At 40.3% G+C, this 23,166-nt stretch overlaps 1 protein-coding gene across 6 annotated transcripts in view; it reads left to right on the plus strand.

Annotated features, from left to right (window-relative positions):
• LOC112670013 (olfactory receptor 12-like) overlaps positions 1 to 8,411 on the plus strand; it is a 50,849-nt gene extending 42,438 nt beyond the window's left edge. For all 6 annotated transcript variants that reach the window (XM_049100853.1, XM_049100852.1, XM_049100850.1 and 3 more), the window contains exon 2: positions 7,211 to 8,411. In XM_049100853.1, the coding sequence (XP_048956810.1) occupies positions 7,290 to 8,240 (951 nt within the window). In that variant the 5' untranslated portion in view covers positions 7,211 to 7,289 and the 3' untranslated portion in view covers positions 8,241 to 8,411. The remainder of the gene's footprint in view (positions 1 to 7,210) is intronic.
• The last annotated feature ends 14,755 nt before the right edge of the window (positions 8,412 to 23,166 follow it).

Genomic DNA, 23,166 nt, shown 5'->3' on the forward strand with positions numbered 1-23,166 from the left:
TCTTCTAGCAGGTGCTCACACATTTAACACGGTTGCCCGTCTCAGGGGAACCAAATGTTTCTCGTCACTGTGAAGTGTCTTCTTCTCAGCTGGTGTTTTTATCCTGAATTGGGCTTTGGGATTAGTATAGCAACTGTGGTGTCGTGTGGTTGTTTGGTGGAATGTTAGTTTGCTGTGTTTGTTTCCATCACTTTGTTTTCAACAATTTTGTTGCTTTTTCTATCTCTTATATAGTGTATGGTTAAGTTTTGTTTCTTCAACCTGCCTACTGGAACATCTTTTCATTGGAAACTTCATTCCAATCATGTTGTACAAGACACTTTAGTCCTTCACATAATACCCCATTTTTAGGCTGTATGCATACTGAGTTCATTAGCAATATTTATTTTTTCTCTCTCTCTTCTTCCATTTTTTGCATTCATTGAAAAAAGTATTATTCCACCTTTTCTTTATATTAGCTTGGAAGTTTTACATTTGTTTAGTATTCTTTTTCTTTTGTTAGGGGTGGCAAACAAATTGCAAATTGCATTCTTGACCTAACATAACTGACATTAGTATTTTTTATTGATGTTCTGAACAATGAGGAAACTGTTTTTACTCTAGGTATTTACTCTCAATTACCTGTATTTTTTACTTTCTCCATTTTCAACCTGATGTACATTTCATAAAATCTGTATTTATTTAGGTATATCCATTTGGGGCCATTTTTCATAACCTTCATTCTTTCTGCCATCACTGAGCTCCCCTCGTCCCCAAGGTCAGTTTCCTGCTACCTAAAAGTCACGTCTGCTTTTCTTCCTGTGTGAGACCAATTCTCTTCACTTAGTTTTATTTTATTTATTTTTAGATAAAGGCCTCTCTTTATTATGGCTGTTCTCAAACACACAGACATGAAACTAGAGTAGTAATGGATTACCTATAGCACCCACCAACTTCAATATTATCAACCTAGAGCCAATCATATCTAATCCCTCTAAACTGAGGGATTAGAGTGAGGACTTTAAAGAAAGATAACTCCAATGTCACTATTATCTATAAAACAATTAATAATGTCTTCTTAATATTATGAAATTGCCATTTAGTGTTTTAATTGTCCTGATTGACTCATTTTTCCTTTATAGTTTGTTTTGGAACAGGATTAACATCCTTACACCGTGCTCTCATGATGCCTCTAAAGTCTCTCATTCACTGGCTTCCTGTCCCTCTGTTTTCATTTCAAAATTATTACTTCACCTTATTTATTGAAGAAAACAGATTGTTTATCCTGCAAAGCCACTCACACACATGACAGATTTTGCTGATCATGTCCCTGTAGTGTTGATTGGCATACTTTGTTGCTCCTTATATTTCCAGTAACTGGTAGGCCCTAGAGGCTCAGTCTGGCTCACGATTGATTTTTTTTGCAGGAATATTTCATAAGTGTTCTGCGTACTTCCACTTAGGGGTCCACCTGGCTGCATTTCTTGTTTTCTAATATTAGTAGCCATCAGTAATCTTACCTAAATTCATTGTTTCATTAGGGGATTATAGGACGATAAATTCAAATTGTGTAATTCAATCTTTATTTATTAGCTGCAATTTTCTATAAAGGGATAATCCCTCTAAACATTTATTTCCTCACTATGAGCATCACTGCGTGGATTCCCTCAGCATCTCCTAAGATAACCAATGAAGTGGTTTTTTTGGTATGATGAACACATGGATTTTTAACATATTTGATGTGCCTCAATTAAATTCTCTCAGTTTAAATAGCTGGTAAATGTTCTTATTTAACCTTCATTATTTGTATTTTTAAAATTTTAAATTGAGGAATAATCTCACATGACATAAAAGTCACAATTTTACCAGTTCAAAGTGTACAAACAAGCGTGGTCTTTCATTTTATTATATCCACCATGTTCAACTTTCTGGTTCCAGAATAGTTCCATCACACAAGAAACCCTATACCCATTAGCACTCTCCTTTCCCTCTCTCCCAACCATATTTTGGCAAATACAAATGCACTTCTGTCCCTCTTCTGCACATTTTATATAAATGGAACAATAGATTATTCAGTCTTTTGTGTCAAGCTTCATTTACTCAGCATAATGTTTCCAAGGGTCATCCACGGTGTATCCTGGGTGGTTCAGTCAGTTCAGCATCTGACTCTTGATTTGGGTGCAGGTCATGATCTCAGGGTTGTGAGTCAAGCCCCATATTGGACTCCATGCTGGGCATGGATCCTGCTTAAGATTCTCCCTCTGCCCCTCCCCCTGCTCACCTGTGTGCTCCCTCCCTAACCCCCACAAAAGAATTTCACTTCTTTAATGGCTTCATACTGATGTTGCCACTGTATAAATATTTCACATTTTGTTTATCTCTTCACGATTTGATGGACATTTGGCTCACATTTGCTTTTAGCTATTATGAATATTGCTATTATGAACATTTGTGAACAGGCTTGTATGTGAACATATATTGTCAATTCTCTTGGACACATCCCTACATGTGGATTAGGGTGGGTCATAGGCAAACCCTGTGTCTAACTTTCTGTGGAATGGGAAAGCTATTTTCTACAGAGGCTGTACCACTCTTATATTTGTACCTGCTGTATATGAAGGTTCTAATTTCCAAATTCTCACCAACCCTTGTTCTTCTCTATCTTTAAAAATAATTGTAACCCTTCTAACAAATGAAGTGGAATCTCATAGTGGTTTTGTTCCACAGTTCCCTCTTGACTAATGACATTGAATAACTTCTCTTATACTTATTGGCCACTTGTATATTAACTTTGGAGAAATATCCATGCAGGTCCTTTACCCATTTTAAAATTTGACTGTCAGGCTGAGTGGGTGGCTCTGTGGTTGAGGGTCTGCTTTTAGCTCAGATCTTGATCCCGAGGTCCTGGGATCGAGTCCCACATCAGGCTCCCTCAAGGGAGGCTGCTTCCCCCTCTGACTATCTCTCTGCCTCTCTGTGTGTGTGTGTCTCATGAATAAATAAAATAAAAAATCTTAAAAAGTAAAATTTGAGTCTTTTTGTTGCTGAGTGGAAGAGTTCTGTATATTCAATGAATAATATATGTTATTCAATGAATAACAGATCCCTATAATATATGTAATTTTTTTAAATTTTCTCCCATAAAATGGGCTGTTTCATATTCTTGATAGTGTCCTTCAATGTGCAATATTTTAATTTTGATGTTCAATTTGTCTATTTTATCTTATTTTATTTTTATTTTTTTTTAATTTTTATTTATTTATGATAGTGACACAGAGAGAGAGAGAGAGAGGCAGAGACACAGGCAGAGGGAGAAGCAGGCTCCATGCACCCAGAGCCCGACGTGGGATTCGATCCCGGGTCTCCGGGATCACGCCCTGGGCCAAAGGCAGGCGCCAAACCGCTGTGCCACCCAGGGATCCCTTATTTTAGTTTTAATCTATTTTGTTGTTTGTACTTTGATGTCATATCTAAGAAATTGCTGACTAATCCCAAGTCACAATAAATGACATTGATGTCTCTTTAACATCTAATAATTTTATAATTTTAGCACATGCATTTAGGTCTTTGTCCATTTTGAGTTAATTTTTGTATGTGATGTGAAGTAAAGCTCTTACTTAATTCTTTTGCATGTGGATATTGGATATTTAGTTTTTCCATCACCATTTGTGAAAAAGACTATTTTTTACTGTTGGATGGTGCTGGTGGGCCCCTTGTTGAAAATCTCAGATGTGTGAGTTTATTTCTGTATTCTTGATTCCTTTTCTTTGGTCTATGTCTATCCTTGTGTAAATACAACACTGCTCTGGTTCAAAGTCAGTTTTAAAATCAGGAAGTGTTAGTGCTCCTACTTTGTCCTTTTAAATATTGTTTTCACTATTTAGGGCGATTTCTGCCCCAAATCAAAGAAGACAATTGGAATTTTAATAGGATTATAATTGAATCTGTGTGTAAATTTGGGGATTACTACATCCTGACATTAGTAAGTCTTCCAGTCCATGAACATGGGATATCTTTACATTTCTTCTTGCATTCTGTTCAGCAATGTTTTGTAGTTTTTATGTATCTACTGAGATCATCATGTGGTTATTTTCCCTGAATTCCACTTGTATAGTGTATCACATTGAATGATTTTTGTATATTGCTCCACTCTTGCATTCCTGAGATAACTCTCACTTGTCTCATGCTGTATAGTCCTTGTGAAGTTCTGCTTATTTAGCTTGCTCATATTTTGACAAGGATTCTTGTATCTATATTCCTAAGACATATTGATCTTTAGCTTCATTTTCTTGAAATATCTTTGTCTCCATTTTGTGTGAAAACAATACAGGCCTTATGGAATGAATTAAGAAGTGGTTTCTCCTATCTACATTTTTAGACTTTGAGTTGTACATATGTTAATTCTTATATTCACTGGTAAAAGTCACCACTGAAACCATCTGGTCCTGAACTTCTCTTTGTTAGAAATGTTTTTGACTACTGAGTCAATCTCTTTGTTATATGTCTTCTCAGATTTTCTATTTCTCCTTGGGTTGGTTATGTCAGTTTGAGTGTTTCCAGGAATTTGTTCATTTCATTAGGTTAGCTAATGTGTTAGCATACGATTGTTCCAATATATTCTTACGATACTTTTTATTTATGTAAGTTCAGAAGTCACGTGTCTGCTTTCAGTCCTGATTTTAGAAATTTAATTCTGATTTTTTAGGTCAATCTAACTGAATATGAAGTTGGCTAAACTTTTTGGGGAACTAACTTTTAATGTCTTTGATTTTCTGCCTTATATTACTTTCCTCTAATTCATTTTTGTCTTCTCCAACCTTTATTATCTCATTCTTTATGCTTTGAGTTTAGTTTTGTATTGTTACTCTTTCTTTCCTAAGATGGAAACTTAAATAATTGATTTTAAATATTTTTTTAATGTTGGTGTTTATAGCTATAAATTTCTGAGTCTTCTTTCATTGTATCTCCTAAGTTTGGGGGTGTTGTGTCTCCATTTTCATTAATCTCAAAATATTTTATAATTTTCATTGTGATTTAAAAATATGTTGTTTAGCTTCCACATGTCTGTAAGCTTTCCAAATTGCCCTATGTGGTTGTTCTGTGATTTCATTCCATTTTGTCTGGAGAACATACATCATGTACTTTAAATCTTTTAACATTTATTGAGACTTGCTTTGTGAACTAACATATCGGCTATCCTGGATTATGTTTCCCATGCACCGTGTTCTGCTATTAATGTATTCTGCTATCAATGGGGACACAGTGTGCTCTATGTATGCCTGTTAGGTCTATTTGGTTTATAATGCTGTTCAAATCTGTTATTTCTTACTGATACTTAGTTTTGTTTTTGTATTCAATATTCAGTGGAGTCTTGAAGTCTTAACTATTATTGCTAAATTCACTTTGAGCCTTGAAGGATACTTTTTGGTAGATGTTGGTAATTATTTTCTTTGAACAAAGGAAAATAGAAATCCTTTTATTTTTGCTTCCATTATTTTAATCTGGTAAGATAATTGTCAGTCTTAATTCTAATGTTCATACTTTGAAGCGACTATGTCTTCTTTTATAGAAAAGATTAATTAATTAATTAATTAATTAATTAATTTATTTATTTATTTTAGGTGGGAGAGGCAGTGGGAAAGGGAGAGAGGGTCTCAAGCAGACTCTCTGCTGAATGTGTGCCTGTCATGAGGCTCAATCTCACAACTCTGGGACCACAATCTGAGCAAAAGCCAGGAGGGTTTTAAAAAAAAAAGATTTTATTTATTTATTCATGAGAGACACGGAGAGAGAGAGACAGAGACACAGGCAGAGAGAGAAACAGGCTCCCCCCACCCACCCACCTCCCCTGGGAACTCGATGCAGGACTCAACCACATGACCCTGGGATCCCGCTCTAGCCTAAGGCAGATGATCAACTGCTGAGCTACATACACATCCCAGAATCCAGGAGTGGAAGACCTCATTGACTGTCCCAACCAGGCATCCCTGAAGTGGCTATGGTTCATTCTCAAGCTGTTTTTAATGTTTTTCTATTTATTTGGTTCTAAATATTTCCTATGACATGCCCAAGTTTGGTGTTCTTTGTATAAATCCTGCTTTAATTTGAAGTGTTATTGAATTTATAGAATAATATCATTCAGGGATCCCTGGGTGGCGCAGCGGTTTGGCGCCTGCCTTTGGCCCAGGGTGCGATCCTGGAGTCCCGGGATCGAATCCCACGTCAGGCTCCCGGTGCATGGAGCCTGCTTCTCCCTCTGCCTGTGTCTCTGCCTCTCTCTCCCTCTCTCTGTGTGACTATCATAAATAAATAAAAATTTAAAAAAAAATAATATCATTCATTGGTTTGAGATAATACTTGGCCATTATTTCTTCAAGCTCTGATTCAGCCTATTTATCTCTTTTCCTCTTTTTTAGGAGCTCATACTATGTATTTTTCTATATCTTTTGTCTCTAACCCTCATTTCTGGATTTTTCTTCTATCTTTTAGTCTCTCAATGTTTCACTCTGAATATTTTCTACTGATTGGTATTCTAGTTCACAAATTTTCTCCTTAACTATTTCTAATCTGTAAAACTCATTCATTGAATTCCTAATTTTAGTCATTGTACTTTAAAAAGTTACATATTATTTGCTTTACACCTTTCACATTTCTGCTAAAATTCTTAGTCTCATCTTTTATTCTTTAAACATAATAACTTTAACGCTTATGTGTGTGAATTCCAAAATCTGAAATCCCTTTGCATTTTTCTTGTTTATTGTTTATGTTTTTATGTTATTTTAATTCATAATTCAATTTTTAAAAATGTCTGGCATTATTTAAACAGAACTTTTGTAGATAGTACCTGCAGTCTAAGATAATGTGTCTGCCTCTTGAGATATGTTTACTTATGCAAGGTGTCAGAGGCACTAGCGCTCAGATAACATCTTAACACTTTCAGTGATTGAAATGGTCAGATTTATCTCACTCCTATGGTACATCCTGCCTGGTCCCTAGTAACCAACCACTGTCAGCATTAGCTCTGCAAGACAAACAAAACCTCACTGCTCAGCTACCTGGCCTCTCAGATTCCTCTTCAAAATTGGCTTAGGAATCAAGGGATAAAAAAGCTCTGAGTGATGAATCCCTGGGCCTCTGTGTATATTGAATTTTGTTGAGTAATTCTTTGCTAAACCATTAACTCCATTATATCTTCAATCAGATTTTTTGTTGTTATTTATCTTCTAAATAGTCTTCAGCAGGGAATTTAGCTTGACCTACTTAAACTGCCTATACTGAAGAAGTAATACCCCTGGTGAGGACTGAGGCTCATGCCATCCTACAGTAATGGAAACCTCTCCATGGTCTACCTTCAAGATTTTGTGCTGGAGGGATTTGAAGGTGGTCTGGAGACCCAGGCCCTGCTCTTTGCTGTGTTCCTGGCCCTGTACATGGTGACTGTCCTGGGTAACCTCCTCATGATCATCGTTATCACCCTGGATGCCCGACTGCACTCCCCAATGTACTTCTTCCTCAAGAACCTCTCCTTCCTGGACTTGTGCTACTCATCTGTCATCGCCCCCAATGCACTGGCCAACTTCTTCTCCTCATCCAAGGTCATCACCTTTACAGGATGTGCCACCCAGTTATTCTTTTTCTCCCTGCTGGTCACAACTGAAGGTTTCCTCTTGGGTGTCATGGCCTATGACCGCTTCATGGCCATCTGTAGCCCCTTGCGCTACCCCATCACCATGTGCCAGTCTGCCTGCACTCGCCTGGTGCTGGGCGCCTACTGTGGAGGCTGCCTCAACTCTGTTGTGCAGACCAGCTTCACATTCCACCTCCCATTCTGCAGCTCCAACCGCATCAACCACTTCTTCTGTGATGTGCCCCCTCTGCTCCAGATCGCCTGTGGCAACACGGCCATCAATGAACTTCTCTTGTTTGGCATCTGTGGGCTCATCATAGTGGCTGTGACGATTGTGATCCTCATCTCCTATGGCTACATCACAGTGACCATCCTGAGGATGCGGTCAGGAGCTGGGAGACGCAAGATCTTCTCCACCTGTGGCTCCCACATGACTGCAGTGACCCTATTTTTTGGGACTGTTTTTGTCATGTATGCCCAGCCAGGAGCAATTGAGTCCATGGAGCAGGGCAAGGTAGTCTCTGTCTTCTACACGCTGGTCATCCCAATGCTCAATCCCCTCATCTACAGTCTGCGAAACAAGGATGTGAAGGAGGCCCTGCGGAGGCTGGGCCAGAAACACACGGCCATGTGAAGGATGTGCTGAAGGGAGTCAGTGTGTCTTGCAGGCTGGATAGAGGCCTCAGGGAGACACTGAACTATGAGGACCTCCTCAAACCTCATCACTTCCAGATGGAATTGGACATGTTGAAAAACTGATTCATTTACTCTTTCAATCAATGTTGATTAAAAGCATTTAATGGACCAGATGTTTACTAAGTGGGAAATGTATGGATAAATGAGGATGTTCTCTCTCAAATCTCTAAATGTTCGAAGAAAGAGCAATGACTTGAATCACATGAAGATAAGGAGAGCAATCACTGGGCATCGAGGCAGGGGTAGGTCTTCTGCTTATTTCTTATCATGGTTCTCTATACCATCCATGAGATTTAGTAGGAGAGGAGTCAGATGTTTATGTATCTTGATCGAACTGGATGAAAAAAGTGTCTGCATACACTGTACCTCCAACCTCCTATCCTCTAAATGCCCTTGCTATCTATTTTTGGCAAGATCTGAACATTTACCTCTCATCAGGCCATCCTCAATACCATTGCCATAGACATCTGTTTAAGATAATAATGTAATGTGTGTCCAAGGTATTCCTCATGGTGGGTTTGGTGTCAATAGAAATGGGCTTGGCTGTAGCAGTTCAGGTCTGATGATAGGGCCTCTCTCACAGAGAAGCCAGGTTAGTGGTCTGAAGCAATGCATTGGCCTCATTCAGAGGAAGGAGCTCCTTTGGGCTCCGCTTCATGACACCAAGGGCATGGGAGACACTGACACTAGAAAAGATGACCCAGAGCTCCAGCCGTGACATCCACCTTCCTAGTCACATAATGAGAGACATGAAGTATAAACAGATATAATTTGTATGTATCTACAGAAAAAAAATAACATCATATCCATTCAGGGAGATCACCAACCCCCAGGTCAAGAAAAAAACCTACCCAGTTTCCACTATACCCCTACCTCCATTTAGTCATTGCCCTGCAAGGTCAACAGCTATCCCGCCTCTAATACACAGATTAGTTTTGCCTGCTGTGAACTTCCTAGGAATAGAAGCACACAATTTTTCTTCTTTTGTGACTTTTTTTTTTGCTAATATTCTCTCTGTGACGTTAACCCTTGTGATTGTGTATAGAAGCAGTTCTTTAATTTTCGTTGCTATATACATTTCATTATATGAAGATACCATAACTTGTTCATCTTACTGTTATGAACACATGGGTTGTTTCCAGTTATTGTCTTTTAAAATAATGCTGCTATGAAATACTTTTACATATTTTGTTTTGTTTTTGCTGTGAACGAATTCATTTGGGCATTCTTAGGAGTGGAATTGTTCATCTTTTTGGATAATGCAAGTTTTCCAAAAATGTTACAGCAATCTTTGTTCCCAAAAATAGTGCCTGAGAGTTCCTGTTGCTGCACACCATCACAAACAAGTCATATTTATCAATTTTAGCCATTCTGGTAGGTATGTAGCCACATATCATTGTGGCTTTCATTTTCATTTCTCCAGTGGCCAATGGGCTAAGCAGATTTTCATATATTTAACAGCAATTTGGATGTCCTTTTGGGAAAGTATATATGCTTTGCTTGGTTTTTCTATTGTTTTTCTTTTTATATTGGTTATAGAATTTTTCCTATATTCTGGGTATGAGCCCTTCATCAGTTATATGATTTGCAAATATCATCTTCCTCTCTGCTGCTTCCACATTTGCACTTGTATTAATTTTTTCTATTAACAGAAGTTCTTAAATTCTCTTAGTAAAATTAATCACTCATTTTCTTCATGGTTACTTTATTCTATAGCACTTTTAAAGAACTATTTCCCATATTGGATCCAAAAACATATTTCTCTATACTATCTAGTGAAGTTTTCTTCCTTAGTCTTTTATATTAGTATCTATAAGTCATATAGAATTAACTTTTTGTAGCTTTTGTGATATAGGGGTTGTTTTATTTTTTCCATATGGTTATCCTACTGGCCTTTTTAAAAATATATATGTTTTTCCCTCCACTGCTATGTCATGTCACCTTTGTCATAAACCAAGTGTCCCTATATATGTTGATGTGTTTCTAGAGTCTTATTCTGTCCCACCTGGACTATTTGTCTATTCTTGTGCTATTTTTTTTTAATTTTTATTTATTTATGATAGTCACACACAGAGAGAGAGAGAGGCAGAGACACAGGCAGAGGGAGAAGCAGGCTCCATGCACCGGTAGCCCGACGTGGGATTCGATCCTGGGTCTCCAGGATCGTGCCCTGGGCCAAAGGCAGGCGCCAAACCGCTGCGCCACCCAGGGATCCCTCTTGTGCTATTTTATAACATATTGTTGAATGTTTAAAAAGTAAAATATCATAAAACTCTTCAGTATATATGAATAAATAATAACAAATGATGTGCAATACATTTAGCAAAACAATTTTAAATGTTGTTGAAATATATGAAAGAACTGAGTAAATGGAAAGCTGTATCATGTTCATGGATGAGAAGTTTTAACACAAAGATCCTTATTATACAACATAACCAATATACTCAATGTTGTCTTACTCTTTGGTATATTTATTTATTTTATTAGTTTTTAAATTTTATTTAAATTCATTTTGCCAACATGTAGTATGACACCCAGTGCTCATTCCATCAAGTGCCCTCCTCAGTGCCCATCACCCAACTACCCCATCCCCTTACATTCCTCCCTTCCACAACCCTTTGTTATTTATTTTAGAGCGAGCAAGCAAGAGAGAGCAAGCCGGAGGAGGGGAGGGGAGATGGAGGACTCCATGTTGAGCATAGAGCCCGACACAGAGCTTGATCTCATGACCTGAGCTGAAACCAAGAGTCAGACACTTAACTGACTGAGATGTCAGTTGAGGTGTTCCAATGTTGCCTTGCTCTTAACATATATTTTTTTATATTACTGGACACATGATTCTAACATTTTTATATAGAAACCAGCCATACGAATAACCAAAGTGACATGAAAAATTAGAACAAAGGAAAGGAATGTACCTTTCTTACCTCAAACTCTCCCACAACCAAGAGCATACCAGGTTGAATGATGAATGGACCCTAAGCAGAGGCCCTGCCATTTCTGGCTCTCAGCCCCTTAACCCATTCCATGCTCCCACTGCCCACCATGGCTTCAATGCAAATCACTGCTGCCTCAGCCTCTGACCATGCAGTTTATCTGAGCCCCTGGAAAGGGCTTCTACCAGTGCCTCGATCTTAGGCTCAGAGAGGAGCAACCCTTATAGTGAGGTTTAAAAGATCAAGCCCAGAGAAGTCTGGCCATGTTAGCACTCTCTCTTGGCAATCACAGATCCTCTCTTGTCACAGGAAGCCAGTGTTCCTCTTGTAACAATGGTGCCTAGAATGAACTTCCCGCCTAGCTTGCTGGCTACACCTCTATCTTGTTTACCTCTGCCCTCTGCCAGCACAGTCCCAGCATCAAGGCCAGGACAGATCTATGTACCCTTCTTGCATGGCTCCCCTCTACTCTGGATACTTCTACTGGTGCATCTCCCATGTCACATGAATGACAATTCTGTGTGCCTGTGTGAGTGTGCATGTCCATGCATGTGCACCTTCTCAACAACAGAGATCACATCTCACTTGTCTCTGTAGCCTCTGCTCATGGCACCTAGTTGGATGCTGAATGTTTGCTGAACTGAACTGAGTCACCCACACTGCCTTACTATCAGCAAACCACCTCATCACAACTTTGTTAAAAACATGGGGCCGGGGGGTGGGAGTGAATGGGTGACGGGCACTGGGTGTTATTCTGTATGTTAGTAAATTGAACACCAATAAAAAATAAATTAAAAAAAAAAAACATGGGGCCTTCAGGCGCATTCATCTTTATTTACCTCCTCTGTCTTCGCAGGATAAACTGTCCCCATCCTGCTCAAGGCTGAACATTATACTGGGTCTGGAATTCTACTGCATCCACTCCTCTGGGCTCCTTCAGGGCTCTCTGCCAACAAGTGTCCTCTCTCTCATTTGATTTTGACCTTTCTCCTTCCCAATTCATTCTCTTCAACCTTCAAGCTTATCCAAAATTCTCTCACCCTTCCCTTTAACACAGCCATCTCCGTAGCCTGGTTATATCTCTCACTCACTCCCCATGAATGTTTTTTAAACCTGTACTGTGTACTCACTGTCTCTACCTGTGCTGTCTTGCATCCCTCTGCAATCAAATCTCTCAAACTACTGACTATAGTGCCACTAAGTCTAAGAGACACTTTCTGGCCCTTATCAGTGATGACCTGAGTGGATTTGGGTTACCCCCTTTCTTGTTTTTCTTTTTAATAATAAATTTATTTTTTATTAGTGTTCAATTTGCCAACATACAGAATAACACCCAGTGCTCATCCCGTCAAGTGCCTCCCTCAGTGCCCATCACCCATTCACCCCCACCCCCTGCCCTCCTCCCCTTCCACCACCCCTAGTTCATTTCCCAGAGTTAGGAGTCCTTATGTTCTGTCTCCCTTTCTGATATTTACTACCCATTTCTTCTCCCTTCCCTTCTATTCCCTTTCACTATTATTTATATTCCCCAAATGAATGACAACATATAATGTTTGTCCTTCTCCGATTGACTTATTTCACGCAGCATAATACCCTCCAGTTCCATCCACGTTGAAGCAAATGGTGGGTATTTGTCGTTTCTAATGGCTGAGGAATATTCCATTGTATACAGAGACCACAGCTTCTTTATCCATTCATCTTTCGATGGACACCAAGGTTCCTTCCACAGTTTGGCTATTGTGGACATTGCTGCTAGAAACATCGGGTGCAGGTGTCCTGGCATTTCATTGCATCTGAATCTTTGGGGTAAATCCCCAGCAGTGCAATTGCTGGGTCGTAGGGCAGGTCTATTTTTCACTCTTTGAGGACCCTCCACACAGTTTTCCAGAGTGGCTGCACCAGTTCACATTCCCACCAACAGTGTAAGAGGGTTCCCCTTTCTCCGCATCCTCTCCAACATTTGTGGTTTCCTGCCTTGTTAATTTTCCCCATTCTCACTGGTGTGAGGTGGTATCTCATTGTGGTTTTGATTTGTATTTCCCTGATGGCAAGTGATGCAGAGCATTTTCTCATGTGCGTGTTGGCCATGTCTATGTCTTCCTCTGTGAGATTTCTCTTCATGTCTTTTGCCCATTTCATGATTGGATTGTTTCTTTGCTGTTGAGTTTAATAAGTTCTTTATAGATCTTGGAAACTAGTCCTTTATCTGATACGTCATTTACAAATATCTTCTCCCATTCTGTAGGTTGTCTTTTAGTTTTGTTGACTGTATCCTTTGCTGTGCAAAACCTTCTTATCTTGATGAAGTCCCAATAGTTCATTTTTGCTTTTGTTTCTTTTGCCTTCGTGGATGAATCTTGCAAGAAGTTACTGTGGCCGAGTTCAAAAAGGGTGTTGCCTGTGTTCTTCTCTAGGATTTTGATGGAATCTTGTCTCACATTTAGATCTTTCATCCATTTTGAGTTTGTCTTTGTGTATGGTGAAAGAGAGTGGTCTAGTTTCATTCTTCTGCATGTGGATGTCCAATTTTCCCAGCACCATTTATTGAAGAGACTGTCTTTCTTCCAATGGATAGTCTTTCCTCCTTTATCGAATATTAGTTGGCCATAAAGTTCAGGGTCCACTTCTGGGTTCTCTATTCTGTTCCATTGATCTATGTGACTGTTTTTGTGTCAGTACCACACTGTCTTGATGACCACAGCTTTGCAGTACAACCTGAAATCTGGCATTGTGATGCCCCCAGATATGGTTTTCTTTTTTAAAATTCCCCTGGCTATTTGGGGTCTTTTCTGATTCCACACAAATCTTAAAATAATTTGTTCTAACTCTCTGAAGAAAGTCCATGGTATTTTGATAGGGATTCCATTAAACGTGTAAATTGCCCTGGGTAACATTAACATTGGCAAAGAAGTCAAACTCTCCCTCTTCACCGATGACATGATACTCTACATAGAAAACCCAAAAGCCTCCACCCCAAGATTGCTAGAACTCATACAGCAATTTGGCAGTGTGGCAGGATACAAAATCAATGCCCAGAAATCAATGGCATTTCTATACACTAACAATGAGACTGAAGAAAGAGAAATTAAGGAGTCAATCCCATTTACAATTGCACCCAAAAGCATAAGATACCTAGGAATAAACCTAACCAAAGAGGTAAAGGATCTATACCCTAAAAACTAAAGAACACTTCTGAAAGAAATTGAGGAAGACACAAAGAGATGGAAAAATATTCCATGCCCATGGATTGGCAGAATTAATATTGTGAAAATGTCAATGTTACCCCTTTCTTCTTTGACAGCTTCTCCTCCTTTAATGTCTGGGGCATGTGGCAATCCCTGTTCTTTCCAAATGCCTCTGATCATTCCTACCCAGACACTCATGGTGGGCCCTCTCTTTCATGCCATTTAAATGCTGATGCCCGCCTGGGGGCTGTTCCTGCCTCCCATCTCTCCAGGGTCCATTTGCCCCCATCATTGACCTCTGAGGTCACGGTCTCCATATGAGACCCTCCAATCACATCCATCCCCAGCCATAATGCACAATTATTACATGTGCAGCTTAGTGATTCTCACATGTGAAAATCCCCATAAAACTACCACCCATGCCAAGACTGAAACATTTTCAGAACCAAAGAAGCCCTTTTGTGCCCCTTCCCAATCAATACCTAGGGTGATAACTATTCTAATCTCTAATAATATAAATCAGTTTTTTCTATTCTAAACATCTTAAGAATAGAATTATACACTGTGTCCTCTTTTGTCTGGCTTACTTGGCTCAGTGTAATTCCTGTGTAAGTCCTCCATGCTGTTCTTGTTGTAGAAGTTCACTCTTTCCTACTGCTGCATACTATGTTATTACATAAACACACAACTTATCCTCTCTACTGCTGATGGTCATTTAAGTTGTTCCAATTTGGGAGCTGTTACAACTCAAACTGCTATGAGCAATCGTTTGCATGTGTTTTGATGGCCATAAGCACTGATTTGTGTTGCAACTATGCCAAGGAACTGAAGTTTCTGGGTCATTGGGGCCTGTTTAACATTAGTAGCTAATTCCAGTTATATGGAAATTTTCAAGGAATCTACAAAATATCTCCTAGAACAATAAATTAGTTTAGCAAAGTCTCAGGGAGCAAAGTCAGAATACAAAATCAGTAATATATCTATAGATTAGCAATAAACAGTTGGAATTTGAAATTTCAATAGTATAGTTTACAATAACATCACAAAAATAGAATGCTTCAGTATAAATCTAACAAAATGAAGATATATTTGTGTAAAATTATAAAGGCTGCTTTAAAAATTAAAGAAAGTCTAAATAAATGGAGAGATAAACTGTGTTTATGAATTGGAATACTCTATATTGTTAAGATATCCATTCACCCAAATTTGCTCTATAGATTCAATGCAAACCTGATCAAAATTGCAATAGGCTCTTTAAAGATATTGATGAGCTAATTCTAAAATTTACATAAAAAGGCAAACAGTTCTATTTGTTATAGAAGCTTAAAAAAAAAAAACCCAAACATGTTATCACACCAGTTTCTGTGGGCCAGGAATGCAGACACACCGTAGCAGGCAGTCCTAGCTTGACGTCTTTCTGGAGGCAGCGAAGTGTCACCCTGGGTTGTGGTCACCTAAAGGCCTGAGATCACTCATGTGTCCACAGACAAGGCCTCAAAAGCCCTTCTCCCAAGCTTGTTCATGCAGCTCGGCCCCAGGACTAACCAATGACACTGCAGCTGACTCTCTCCAAATGGGCAGTGAAAGGGGGGGTGGTCTGGGGGGAAGAGAAGACACCAGTGTGGAAGTAGAGTCATAATTTATAAGTCAATCGGAGAAGGACAAACATATGGTCTCATTCATTTGGGGAATATAAAAAATAGTGAAAAGGAATGAAAGGGAAAGGAGAAAAAATGAGTGGAAATATCAGAAAGGGAGACAGAACATGAAAGACTCCTAACTCTGGGAAACGAACTAGGGGTGGTGGAAGGGGAGGTGGGCAGGGGGTGGGGGTGACTGGGTGACGGGCACTGAGGTGAGCACTTGACGGGATGAGCACTGGGTGTTATTCTATATGTTGGCAAATTGAACACCAATAAAAAAATAAATTTATTTAAAAAAATAAACACAGAATAACATCCCAGCATTTTTTTCTGTATTCATTTGGTTTATTTCTCTCCAGTATGAGATGATACACTCATTTCATCACAAGGCTCCCACAATTTTATCTCATGACTGCATCATCTAGAATCTCATAATTTATATTGGGTCCACATGTGGATGTAGCTTCTCAGGAACATTTCCTTAATTATGGCTCATTGAGTACAGTTTTTCTCAATATGTAGATTGGTGAACCTACAGAGAGAAGTCATGTGAATCCACATATACCCAACATGCAACACTGGATGCACATGGAAAAACTTCTGTAGAAGTTCCTGTTCAAAAACAGGGAAGTGAGAGGCACAGAGGTGTCACTGGACCTAGCAATTTTGAAATCCAGCTGGGAAATTCTCTTAAGTTCCTTAACTGTGTCTGATGGCCCGGGAATAATTCTCTGTGGCTCTGCCCTCTGGGTCATCTCTCCTTTTGCGTGAATGGTATAAAATGCTTTTAACTAAATAGCTCTCTCACCCTGATTTTTGCCAGTATGATTCTGGGGGCCCAAAGGCTTCTCCCCATTCTCATTTATCACTGTCCTTCTCACAGCTAGCTGGTGGTGTTGATGCATATTGAACCCTTTTAAGAACACGAAGGTCTCTGCAAATCTTGAGGCCCTTTGAAGTAATTCCTCCACGCTTTGGCTTCCTGCTCAGACTGGTAAGGATGAGGTCCTTAGCTTCCTAGTGATGCTACTGTGTGAGTAAAAGCATCTTGGATGCACATTCTTACTCTCTTCCAAAGACTTATATGACTTAGGCACAACTTTAGATCTTTCTAAGGTCTTAACAAAGGAGTTCAGTCATACTCTTGGCTTGATTTCTGTGTCTAGTTTTCCTGGAAATGCCTTAGATTTGAGCCTTTCTTAGAGGCCATTTCTTAATTTTAACATCATTTGTCATCTGGAAAGGCTGAGAATTTTCAAAATATAAATTTCTGGTACCTTTCTGCTTAAGAGTATTTCTCTTTAAAAAAAAAAATCTTGATCGTCTTGCACTTTAGTATAAGCAGCAAGGAAACAAGTGGCACTTGTAATTTCCTTAGCTTGATTTTCTAATGCATTTGGCATAATTTCTGCTTTCCTCATTATCTAAGCAACAATGTTGCCACACTTTGTGCCACTACATAGCTTCTGCTTCTATACGGTTTCCAATAAAATTCACCTCACTTTCCTGTGAGCCTTTATCAGAGACCGTCAGTTTCCTCTAGGCACTCTAGACTTTCACAAATACTACCTCCAAAGCCCATGATCTGGTTCCAAAGCCACTTCCACAGTTTCCCATCTTTTATGGAAGCACCCCACTTCCAGGTCCAAAGTCTGTTTTAGTTATGTATTGATGCATAACAAATTACCCCCAAACTCAGCAGCTTAAAACAAAGAATATACATCATCTCACAAAGTTACTGAGCATCTGCAATCTGGAAACAGCTTAGGTGGGTGATTCTTTCTCAGGGTTAATAATGAGAAAGCAGCCGACTGAAAGATCTGCTTTTAAGGTTACCCATGTGATTGTTGATAAATGTCAGTTATTCACTGAATAACTCACATCCTTGTCAAGTAGATATCTCGTTTGTTTGTTTTATATTCAAGTTAGTTAACTTATAGTATATTATTAATTTCCAGGGTACAATTTAGTGATTCATCAGTTGCATATAACACTCAGTGCTCATCACAAGTGCCCCCCTTAATGCCCATCACCCAGTTACCCCATACCCCCACCCCTCTAGCAACCCTCCGTTTGTTCTCTATAGTTAAGAATCTTTTATGTTTTGTCTCCGTTTTCATCTTATTTTTCTTTCCCTTCCCCTATGTTCATCTGTTTTGTTTCTTAAATTCCACATATGAGTAAAATCATGTGGTATTTGTCTTTCTCTGACTGACTTGGTTCACTTGGCATAATACCCTCTAGTTCCATCTACATCATTGCAAATGGCAAGATTTCATTCTTTTTGATGGCTACATAATATTCCACTGTATACATACCACATCTTCTTCTTCTTTTTTTTAATCTTCTTTATCCAGTCATCTGTCAAGGGCATCTAGGATTCTCCATAGTCTGGCTACTATGGACATTGCTGTTATAAATATTGGTGTGCATGTGCCCCTTCAAATCGCTGTATTTGTGTCCTTCGGATAAAAATTTAGTAGTGCAATTGCTGGGTTACAGGGTAGCTCTATTTTCAAGTTTTTGAGATAACTCCATACTGTTTTGCAGAGTGGCTGCACCAGTTTTCTAAGCAGATATCTCTATATGGTGCCTAAGTGTCCTTAAAATATGCAAACTGTCTTATTTAAGAAAATGATGAGACAGAGAAGGGAATAAAGGGAGCGAATGAGAAGTCTGGCTTTATATAACTAAACTAATATCGACAGAAACATACCATCACTTCTGCCATATTCTACTCATTAGAAGGAAGTAACTAAATCACACCCACCTCCAGGAAGGGGATAAAACAACAATGTGAAACCGGGGTGGGGGGGGGCAGGGAGGGCGGAGGTGGTGGTGGTGATGAAGATCTTTAGCGCCATCATGAAGGTTGCCTACACACCATACAAATCACAGAATAGAAGAGAATATCTGCCACTCCTCATTTAAGATTACATATAACAAATATAATATAGTATATTATACTATATAAAATTATATATATATTATATACAACCAAATAAACAAATGAACAAATTATGTTCAACATAATTAATTAGGAAATACAAATGAAAATCACAATGAGACACCATTATATGCTCGCCAGAATGGCTAAAATTTAAGTCTAATAAAAAAGAAAATTAAGAACTCTCATATATTGCAGGTAAGAATGTAAAATGATACAATTTCTTTGGGAAACAGTTTAACAATTTATTAAAAAGTTAAACATACACCTACCATATGACCTAGCCAATCCATTCCCAGATATTTACCCAAGAGAAATGGTAGCATATGTCAATACAGAGACTTATGAGTGAATGTTCATAGCATCCACAATATAATAGCCAAAGAATGGAAACAACCCAAGTACATCAACAGATAGATGAATAAAGAGATTGCGGTAAATGCATACAATGTATGAGTAACTCTGCAATAAAAATTAACAAACTATTGATACACCCAACAGCAGGGATGGATCTCAGAATCAGTATGCTCAATTTAAAAGGCCAAAGAAATGAGTATGTACCGCATGATTCAATGTGTATAAAACTCTATCAAATACAACATTATCTATATAGAAAAGAGGTCAGTGGTTGCCTGAGAAGGACAAGGAAGGGATGACAGGAATAAAAATAGGCATGGAGACTTGTGGTTTCTCCAGCATGAGAGGGGCTCATAATTCCCCACTCAATCCTACCAAGAAGTAAAAGGCTGAACAAACTGAGAAATCAACAACTCTTCTTAGATCCACAAGAGAAGTGAGGTCAGAGGGTAAACCACTGCTTCCAAAGACAGGGATTACAGAGAATCACAACATACTGGAGCAGAAACTCAGAGCTGAAAAGTCTATGGGACCAGCACCATCTTGGAAAACCTGAACCACAGCTGATGAACTACTGGAGGCTTGGTGTGAATAAGGCTGAGAGATAAAAACTCAAGGGGGATGCACCCATCAGGGGCCCCACACTCTGGGGAGTTTACCTCCTGGAGTCCTACCAGGTCTCACATAAATACTCGAGAAAAATCCCTTCATGCTTCTGGAAGAGGGAGGAGGCAAGCGGCCATTCTGAAATATGCCAGAATTTTCTGTCTTTCTAAGGTGTGCCTTCAGGAAAGGGCTACTTCACTATTTAACCATGGTCCAATCTAGTGGAAATTATCATTTAACCATGGTCCAATCTAGTGGAAATTATCTAGTGGAAATAGTGACCTGGGGGGAAGGGAAACATCCAACTGCAGTCCATTCTAACCACATTGTGCCAGGCGTGTGTGAAAACAAATGACAATTGAGAAGCAGTTGTGAGGTCACAGTCCAGAGACTTAGGCTCATTACAAGATGGAGATGAAATCACAGGACTACAGAGTGCTTCCCTTCCCCTTACATCTCATCACCATCTCACCAAAGGCCTGTTTCCAGCAGCAACTTTTACCCAGTACCTCATGTCTGAGGAAAAAATTACAAGGCATACTAAAACCATAAAACCAAAGTTTAAAAAAAGAAAGGAAGCATCAGAACCAGGTCCAGGTATGACAGAGATGCTGGAATTGTAAGACCAGGAATCTAAAACACTTCTGAGTAATACACTATGGGGGTCTAGTGGATAAAGTAGACAGTTTCAAAAAATAGATGAGAAAATGTAAATGGAGAGGTATAAATTCTAAGGAAGAATCCAAAGGAAATGTAAGACATAAAAAACACTGATAGAAATGGAGGATGTCTCGGATGGGCTTATTAGTGGGGGACACAACCAAGTTATGCTCCGATGAGCTAGAAAACATGACAACAGAAACTTCCAAAACTGAAAAGCATAGGAAGAAAAACTAAGGGAAAAGCCCCCATAATATCCAAGAACTGTGAGACACAGTGTAGAGAAGGTGTAATATACATGTAATGGAACACCCGAAGGGAAAGTGGGGAAGGAGCAACACTGACTGGTAATTTTCCCTACATTAAGATCAGACAAGGGGGGCTAAACAACAAACATTTGTGGGTTTTGTTCACAGTTCTGGAGGCTGGAAAATCCAAGATCCAGGGTCTGGTGAGGACGTTCTTTCTGGTTTGTAGATGGTCACCTCCTAACTGTGTCCACGTGGCTGATAGAGAGGAAGCAAGCTCTCTGGGGTCCCTTCTTATAAGGGCACCTGTCTCATTATGAGGGCCCAACCTTCAAGATCTAATTACCTCCTGATGTATAATCTCTGAATATCATCACAGTAGGGATTAGGGACTTAATAGATTAATTTGGTTGTTGGGGGGCGGGAGACACATTCAGTTTCTATGAAACACCTACCACAGATCCAGGGAGTTCAGAGAATGACAGGTATATTAAATACCAAAAAAAAAAAAAAAAAAAACTATACCTAGACATATCATATTCAGAACCAAAAATAAGGAAAAAATCCTGAAAGGAGCCAGAGAGAAAAGAGATTACCTTATCTATATAGGAGCAAAGGTAAGAATTATAACCAACTTCTCAAAAAACATGCAAGCAAGAGGAGAGTAGCATTAATACTTAAAATGTTGAGAGGGAAAAAAATCAACCTAGAATTCTGTACCCTGTGAAATCATCTTTCAAAAGTGAAGCAGAAATACAGACTTTCTCAGACATCAGCATCAGGAAAATACACATCAAAACCACAATGAGATACCACACCACACTGGCCAGAATGGCTAAAATGAGCAACTCAGAACAACAGGTATTAGTGAGGATGTAGAGAGCTCTCCTAACACTGCTGGTGGGAATGCACACTGGTGCATCCACTCTGGAAAACAATATGGAAATTCCACAAAAACTTAAAATCAGAGCTACTCTATGATCCAACAATTGCATACAAAGGATACAAATACAGTGATTCAAAGGGGCACCTGCATCCCAATGTTCACAGCAGCAATGTCCACAATAGCCACACTGTGGAAAGAGCCTTGGTGTCCATTGAAAGATGAATGGATAAAGAAGATGTGGTCTATATATACAATGGAATATTCCTCAGCCATTAGAAATGACAAATACCGGGGGGAGGAGCAAGATGGCGGAGGAGTAGGGTCTCCAAATCACCTGTCTCCACCAAACTACCTAGAAAACCTTCAAATTATCCTGAAAATCTATGAATTCGGCCTGAGATTTAAAGAGAGACCAGCTGGAATGCTACAGTGAGAAGAGTTCGCGCATCTATCAAGGTAGGAAGACGGGGAAAAAGAAATAAAGAAACAAAGGCCTCCAAGGGGGAGGGGCCCGCGAGGAGCCGGGCTGAGGCCGGGGCGAGTGTCCCCAGGACAGGAGAGCCCCGTCCCGGAGGAGCAGGAGCTGCACCGACCTTCCCGGGGGAAAGGGGCTCGCGGGGAGGTGGAGCAGGACCAGGAGGGCGGGGATGCCCTCGGGCTCCCGGGGACAGTAACAGCAACTGCGCGCCCAGGAGAGTGCGCCGAGCTCCCTAAGGGCTGCAGCGCGCACGGCGGGACCGGCGGGACCCGGAGCAGCTCGGGGGGCTCGGGCGGCGGCTCCGCGGAGGGGGCTGCGCGGCCCCGGGAGCAGCTCGGAGGGGCTCGGGCAGAGGAGGAGGCTCCGTGCGGAGGGGGCTGCGCGGTTCCAGGAGCAGCTCGGAGGGGCTCGGGCGGCGGCTCCGCGGAGGGGGCTGCGCGGCCCGGGAGCGCGAATCCACCAGCGCAGGCTCCGGAGCACAGGGCGCCGGGACACAGCCCAGGATCCCGCCTCCCCCGGGACAGGCAGAGGCCGGGAGGGCCCAGGACAGCGAGGACGCTCCTGCCCCAGCTGAGCAGATCAGCGGCCCCGCCCCGGAGCCTCCAGGCCCTGCAGACGGAGTTCCTGCCGGAGCTGAATCCAGGTTTCCAGAGCTGCCCCGCCACTGGGGCTGTTCCTCCTGCGGCCTCACGGGGTAAACAACCCCCACTGAGCCCTGCACCAGGCAGGGGCACAGCAGCTCCCCCAACTGCTAACACCTGAAAACCAGCACAACAGGCCCCTCCCCCAGAAGACCAGCTGGACGGACAACTTCCAGAGGAAGCCAAGGGACTTAAAGTACACAGAATCAGAAGATACTGCCCCGTGGTTCTTTTTTTGTTTGTTTGTTTTTGTTTTTGTTTTTATTTTGTTTTGCTT

The sequence above is a fragment of the Canis lupus genome, chromosome 25 (genome assembly GCF_003254725.2).
Source record: "Canis lupus dingo isolate Sandy chromosome 25, ASM325472v2, whole genome shotgun sequence".
Taxonomy (NCBI): Eukaryota; Metazoa; Chordata; class Mammalia; order Carnivora; family Canidae; genus Canis; species Canis lupus.